At 56.8% G+C, this 7,545-nt stretch overlaps 1 protein-coding gene across 1 annotated transcript; it reads right to left on the reverse strand.

Annotated features, from left to right (window-relative positions):
• Nucleotides 1–1,023: 1,023 nt before the first annotated feature.
• DHH (desert hedgehog signaling molecule) lies at nucleotides 1,024–5,476 on the reverse strand. Its single transcript, XM_044228317.1, has 3 exons — nucleotides 5,144–5,476; nucleotides 2,225–2,486; nucleotides 1,024–1,963 (listed from the first exon to the last, which is right to left on the reverse strand). Exons 1-3 carry the CDS (start codon nucleotides 5,444–5,446, stop codon nucleotides 1,338–1,340), a joined length of 1,191 nt encoding a protein of 396 aa, XP_044084252.1. The 5' UTR covers nucleotides 5,447–5,476; the 3' UTR covers nucleotides 1,024–1,337.
• Between the last annotated feature and the right edge of the window lie 2,069 nt (nucleotides 5,477–7,545).

The following is a 7,545-nucleotide window of genomic DNA, read 5'->3' on the forward strand; positions in this document are numbered from 1 at the left end:
CCCACCCAAGCACCCCCCTCCGAGCTTCCATTCTAGCTCAGGAGCACCTGACTGTCTGAGTTCCTGCCTGTCTGCTGCATTGGAACCTGAAGGTTCTCAGAATACCCAGCCCAGGGAAGCAGAGCCAGGAGAAGAGGAGAGGAAAGAAGAGGGGTGGGGTGTGGGGTGGAGGAAGCCAGTAGAAACAACAACTAGGACAGGCGATCAAGAAGAGGGTTCCAGTTGTAATGCCTATATGCTCCTTGCTTGGAGAGCCTCCCTATCTTCCCCTAAACACACACACCAGGGCTTGAAGCTATTCTCTGCCCCCAGCCCTTCAGGAGAGATAGGTTCCAGCCCTCTGATCCCATTCTTTCTCTTGACCAAGAGTGTGTAGGGAGTATCAGTTATAAATTAACTGGGGATTCCCACGGATCACCAGTTGGTCCAGTGACATCCCAGAATAAAACATCACCCCCCTTCAGACCGTGGCACCTGATTCAGGGCCTTCAGGGAGGGACCAAGACTGCAGGCTACCAATCATGGGCCAGAATTCTCTGAGTATCAGTAATGCAATAGCCTGTGACCTCGCCGGAGCCTCTGTAAATGAGAAAGGACATGTGCAGACCCTCTTGCTCCTTCAACAACCCTGGCCCCTCCAACATTCGGTATGCAAGCATGCGGACAGAATGCTGGTCCTCTCTGGGTGGGAGAAGGAACCAGCAGCCTAGAAAAGCACACGACTCTCTGCTCTCTTTGCTGATCAATAGGGACGCCCCCTCCGATGGGAGGAAGCAGGCAGGAAGACTTGCTGGGCAAGGAGGGAGGAGTCGGAAGTAAGGTATTGACTCAGAGTTGGTCCCCTTCTCTCCTCCTCTCGAGGTGAATCCCCCTCTGAACAGAGATATTTTCCAATAAGCTCCTGCAAGCCTTCCCTTTATTAGGCCACCTGTAGGAAAATGTCAGACATCAGATTGGCTGGCTGTGTCAAACAGTGTTAACGCCGTGCCCTGGACCCTCACCTCGCCAGGCGGGACAAGCAGATCATTATATTACAATTTATAAATAGAAAATAAAATAAAATAATTGGTTGGGGCTGAGGCACTCGGGAAAAAGAGGTGAAATAGTCCTCTTCAAGGAGTATCCACCATCGACCCCAACTACCTAGGGCCAGGGATCTCCTCTCCGCTCCGGTGGAGGTTGCCCCTAAACCAAGCAGTCCGGTCTCGCGTCCATTTTTCTCCCTATCCCCTCCTCCCTGCCTTCCCGAGTCACCATCCTCTGTTGCCCACACCCCCAGATCTCAGGCCACACGGCCGGTTTCCGCAGGCGCCTCGAGGTTTCTACGCCGGACGCATTCAGCCCAGTAGCTCCTCCGCCAAGCGATAGAGGAACCGAGAGTACCAGTGCATGCCGGTGGGCTGGACTGCCCCGCCCGGAAGCAGCGCCCCCAGCGCATGCAGCAGGCGCAAAGGAGCGAAGGCGCGGTGTGCCCACTGGTGACTCTCCAGAACCGCATAGCACGAGGCCAGGACGTCGTTGACCAGCAGCGTCCCGTGTGCTGTGAGTGGCGCGAACACGCCCACGGCCTCCTCGCGCGCCACGCGGGCCACGCGCGCCGGCCGGAGCGCGTCCCCGCCGGGCGCCAGCACCGAGTCCCCCGCGCGCAGCCGGCGCGCGAACACCGGCGCAAAGTCGCCCGGCGCGGGAGCGGGCCCTCGAGCAGCGAACACCAGGTGCCAAGGCGTGAGCAACAGCTTGCGCGGGGGCCGCTCGGTCTCCACAGCCACGAAGGAGGCCCGGCGCTGCAAGTCCCGGTCCAGGAAGAGCAGAACGGGCGTGGGCACCACCCGGCCTGCCGCGTCTGCCGCCAACACCCAGTCACCGCGGTGCAGTTCTCGAAGCCCCTTCCGCTCGCCGCTCCGCAGGCGCACGGTGGCATTTCCCGGAAAGCAGCCGCCTGCCCTGACGGCCAGGGAGTTATCTGCAAGGAACAAGCACAGCGATGATCCCGGGATGTTGGTACGGATTCTCAAAGATGTGGGTCAAGCCCAGAGCAGACCTCGCCAGTCCTGGGACATGTAATTTCTCACGGATCTGGCCCCAACATGGGCAGAGATACAAGGATGGTTTACAACACTAACGGCCAGTTGGTCTCCCCTAGGGTCGCACCAGAGCTACGCAGCCTCAGTTTCCCAGAAAGAGCCCCCTTTGGGCAGACTTCACCACCCACCCCCTACTGTACCGGCTTTGACCGACACGTGGACGTGGTTGCGGGACTCGTAGTAGACCCAGTCGAAGCCGGCTTCCACTGCCAGGCGCGCCAGCAACCCATACTTATTGCGGTCGCGGTCAGACGTGGTGATGTCCAAGGCACGACCTTCGTAGTGGAGAGAGTCCTGAGCATGGTGGCCGTCCTCGTCCCAGCCCTCGGTCACCCGCAGGCGCACTCCGGGCCACATATTCATCACGGCAATGGCCAGCGCGTTCACCCGCTCCTTACAGCGCTGGCGGGGAATCAAAGAGTCAGTCTCCTCACTACCACGACCACCGCAGGGGCAAAAGGGACCTGAAAGGGAGGGTCGATTCTTCTTTGTTTTCCTGGCCCCACACCACTTCCTCCCAGCTTTTCAGTGTCCTGGAGAAGTGAGAACCCGAAGAGGTGGCGTCGTCAATACCCACTCCCGTTTCAGAGCACTGTGGGAGAACTGTGGGGTCACTTCAGAGATTGAGAGGGGTCCTGTACCTAACTAACTCTTTCCCTACTTTGGACCCCTGCCCCTCACTCGTTATGGGATCTCGGCTCAACCTGGGAGAGGGCAGGAGCTGAAAGGGCGGGTGGAAGCTCTGTCAGGGAGGGTTGAGCTGCCTGGCTCCCCGAGAGGAGCCCCTGTTTGGGCCTGGCCCCCGCCCCAAGCCCCGGCTGCCCTCCCTCCGCCTGATTCATCTTTTGTTTCGTTGCCTTCCCTGGCACCGGGCATCGCTTCCTTCCTTCCTTCCTCCTCCTCCTCCTTTCGGCCCCTAGCATTAACCCCTTCATGGTGCGAGTACCCCCCACAGAGGTGCCCAAAGCGTAGCCGTGAGGAATCAAGGCTACTGGAAAAAGGGTTTGGATGGCGGGGGCTGCGCGAAGTACAATGGCCATTCTCCGGGATGACTTAACCGAGCGAGAATCCCGGGCCGAGGCCGGGGACTCGCCGGGAGAAGCGGACTCAGCAGCTCCATCCACAAAGGCGCTTTTCAGCCGCCCCGGCTCCGGGAGAGGAAAGGGCAGAAAGCCGCGCCCCCCATGCCTGCTCCCGCCCGCCGGGGCCCCCTCCCCCAGTGCGACCAGCCCTCCCAGTTCCAGCTCAGGCTCTGCCAGCCCTGAGCCCCCGTCTCTCCATCTCTGTTCCAGATGCAGCCCAGAAAGGCGTGGGAGTAGCACCTGAAATTAATGGGAGCTGCCCTAGCGCGGAACTGGGGGGCCCCCTGCAGGGTGGGAGTGGAGAGGAGGAAAAGCAGCGGGCTGGAAGCCTGCACCCGGGGGAGTGAGATCGCGGTTATCTGGGCTGCTCTAGTCTGGGAGCTGGAGACCTTGGCGCGCACCATACCACGGACGCGGCGGGAGGAGGCGCAGAGAGGACAGTTTCCTTTTCTTCTCCCCGCTCCGACCTCTCACCTCAGACTTGGTTTTCTCCTAAGTGCCAGAGGGGCATTTCCCTCCTTCCCTTCTTCCCGCGTTTTCTACACCTCCGCAGGGTTGGAGAGCAGGGGAGGGGAAGACAGGAAAAGTGGTAACTCCATCCAACTTTTTGTCGTTTTGTCCCCTAAGGAGGCCCTGAGGCCTTGACCTGCGGGGGCAGCAGCCCAGTGCAGAGCCAACTCAATGGAGGCCTTTTGCAGCCAGGGTGTGGGAGATAAGCAGGATGGAGGGGTTCCCAGGCCTTGTCAGAGCCCCTCCAAGGCCTGTCCCTTGTTCTGGCCCCTCTGCTGCAGGTGGCAGCCAGGGAAAAGGGCCACAATATCCCACGGCCAAGGAGGGAAGAGTGTCCCCTTCCCAATCTCTGAGTAGTAGTAGAAGGAATTCTTTCTCCCCTGGACAGGTTTTCCTAACAAAGTAACCTGGAAAACTATGGCAATTAATCAGAGGAAATCCGTCCCCCTCCCTCTCCTCCCACTTCTCCACTCCATACACAATTAGGTGGTGTAATGGAAAGTGTATAGACTTAGAATCAGGAGTCCTGAATTCTAGTCCCAGCCATGCCACTAATTAGTTTTAAGACTTTGATTAAATTGCCTTTCCTCTTGGGGCCCAGCTCTCAGCCGCAAAATTAAAGCGAGGAGGTGGAAGAATGTGATTTCCAAGTTTCCTTCCAGGTCTGACTTTGAGATCACTGGCCAGAGATGGTCCTTCACTCCCAAGGCATTGCTCACCTCATCCTAGGTCAGCTGGGTTCTAGTTGCCGTAGATGCTCAATACATGCTAGTTGAATGGGAACACTTTGATTCTCAGGTTGGCCCATCTGTTTTTCCCACTGAGAACTACTTTTCACCCAAAACAGTCATTTAGACTCTAGAATAGTCTTGCCTTGCTTCTAGGACTCCCCCAACCCCCATGCTGAAGACAATTCCTGCCCAGCCCCTTCTCAGGTACATTGCCTGGTGACCTAACCCTTGGCCACCTCTTTCCCAGTCTCCTTCAATCTCTTTAGCCTACAGATCTTTTCCACAATCAGGTCAGGAGCCAGGCTAAGGGTAGAGCTTTCTGTCCGCTGCCTCGCCAGCTCCTGGCCCCCAGCTCACCCCAGCCCTTCCTGCCTGGCTCGGTAGCTGACCCCCGGTCCACGCCTCAGCCATTTCCCGTCTCGCCTGCCGCCATCCTCTTTTCCCCGCCCTCGCTGTCTCTCCCAGCTTCACTCTCACTAGTCCCTCCTCCCCTCCCCATTCCAGCTTCTCCCCGTTGGAATCGCTCCTATCACTGAGCCCAGTAAGCACTGGTTTAGAGTCTTTTTTTGTTTTGTTTTGTTTTGTTTTGTTTTGGTTGGGGGGAGAGGGAAGGTGGAAAAGTAGGGAGAGGAGATCTTTGGGATTAAGGTGTCTATAGATGATACCCAGCTTACCCTCCCAGGCTGCCACAGGAGTTGGCAATGCCCTGGCGCAGGTGGGGAGAGGTCCTCCTTACCTCGGTCATCAGGCGGTCTGCACCACTATTCTCCTCATCCTTGAAGATGATGTCGGGGTTGTAGTTGGGCACCAGATCCCGGAAGCGCTCAGAGCCCCTTGCCACTCTCCCCTCGGCAGGCCCACTGGCGCCCAGGGTCCGCTCGGGCACGCTGGGCACAAATTGCTTGTAGAGCAACGGCACGAGCTGCTTGCGCACGTAGCGGCGCCGGCCAACCGGCCCCCGGCCGGGCCCGCAGCTCTGAGCGGGCAGCGCCAAAAGTGCCAAGCAGCACAGGGGCACCAGCCTGGCCGGCAGCGCCATGGATGCAGAGGACTCGGGCCAAAGGGAACGTTCTTGTCCTCACCAGCTCGCCCGTCAGTTGGGCATTTCCCCAGGCACCAGAGAGCGCAGCAGGCAGAGCTGCCCCCAGAGTGCCCTAGAGCTCTTGTGGCTCTGCGCACCTGGCTGCCGCTAGCTCAGCCTACATGCTCCCGGGGGGTCTGGAACCTGCTACTGACGGGCCATCATAGCAGGGAAGGGGGGTCGTGGGTGAGTGCCAGCCCAGCCTGGCTCTGCTGCCCGGCTCCTGTGCTGCCAGAACCCGGCTCCGCCTTAAGTGGCCCCTGGCCCCGCCCCCCGCCCTTCTCCCAGGACCGTCCCGCCCCCTCCCACCGGGGCGGGGGCTCTAGCCGGTGACCGCTGGTCCACTTCGCGACTGAAGCGTGTTCCATCCTGGAAACCAGGCAGGCACCTGTCTAAGAAATCCTAGTAGCTTTTCAGTCCTTAGCTGCCTGGATAAGCATCCTTCTATTTCCAAGCCTAAGCTTGGCATCAAACCACCCTCCTCTGATACTTGAATTGGATCTTTACTCTCCCAAAGCCTATCCTGGCAGGCCATTGTCCTCTGCTCTCCTCCAGGAAGTATGGGTTCCAGTTTCCACCCAAGGCTAGCCAATTCCTTTGGGCATACAACCAGAAACTTTCTTCTCTGTGGTCCTCCCAAAGCCGTCCCCACTTTCATCTCTCCTTGGCAGTAGTAACCAGAACTGGAAGGGGTGGGTACCAGTGGACCATTTTCTCTGGTAACTTTGCAGCCTTCTGCTGAGAGCTTCCCCCAGAATCAGGGACAGCTCTCAGTAGTTATAATTTGGTTCTGGACTTCAAACATCTACCCCGTCTTGTCCTTGCCAGACATCCAATGGCTACTTCTTTTCAAATGTATAACCTGTCAACTGGAAGATTCTGGAGGGCAGTGGGTATTTAAGGTCATAGTCTTAACAGGCTAAGGGGCTCTTCCCTTCACCTTCCATCTAGGCACCTCTCTAGCTTTCTCCCTCTGGACCTCCTGGGGCTCTGCTTCCAACCACTCAGGTCTCATCTCAGAGGACTGGAGCCTGCAATACTTCACCCACCAATTCACTATTGTTCAGAGGCTTCTGCCTTTGGCTTGCATCACAGTCCCAGGTCCTGGGACAGAGCCCCACATCAGGCTCCCTGCTCAGTGGGAGGCCTGCTTCTCCCTCTCCCACTCCCCCTGCTTATGTTTCCTCTCTTGCAGTCTCTCTCTCTGTGTCAAATCAATCAATCTATCTATCTAATGATCTTTAGAAAAAAAAAAAAACACTTTCTCAGGGGGCCTGGGTGGGCTCAGTCAGTTAAATGTCTGCCTTTGGCTCAGGTCATGATCCCAGGGTCCTGGGATCAAGCCACAGATTAGGCTCCCTACTCCATGTGGGGCCTGCTTCTCCCTCTCTCTCTGCCTGCTGCTCCTCCTGCTTGTGCTGTCAAATAAATGAATAAAATCTTAAAAAAAGAAATCACTTTCTCTAAGAAGGCTTCCCTGATGTCCTGACACTGCCCAGCTGTTTCCCTGAGAACCAGGAATGAACTGCCAACCATCGTGGTGTTAGAATTATATCACCCTTATTAGACAAAGCAATTCTTAAACACGAAACTGTTTACCATGAATCCCCACGGCTCAGTGCCTGGCCTATAGTAAGTGCTCAGCTAAGTATTTGTAGCATCCACACTTTTTTGCTGTTCAATACCCACCCCCCAGCCCCATGGCTAGCACTTAGAGCAACTCTGTATACATTAGAAAAAAGTGCTCCTTCCTCAAGACACCTAACTGCCATCTGCAAGAAAATAGTCATAGCAACTGTATATAAGACTACAAGGTGAATGATACCCCTCCAGAAGTTGCACAATACACAAATCTGTATCCTCTTGAGCAGAAACTTTGTCCTTGCCCCACCCCCCAGCACAGAAGTGGGGCTCACACAATCTTCTAGGCACTGACAGCCTCTGGAAAGACGGAGTTATGTTCTTTTCTGGGAACCACAAACCCATGTCAGCCAGCCGCCTTTTACTTTGCGTCCAACCCAAGTCAGGGAGGAAAGGGCTGAGGATGCTGTGTGCAT

Source organism: Neovison vison, chromosome 12, assembly GCF_020171115.1.
Source record: "Neovison vison isolate M4711 chromosome 12, ASM_NN_V1, whole genome shotgun sequence".
NCBI lineage: Eukaryota > Metazoa > Chordata > Mammalia > Carnivora > Mustelidae > Neogale > Neogale vison.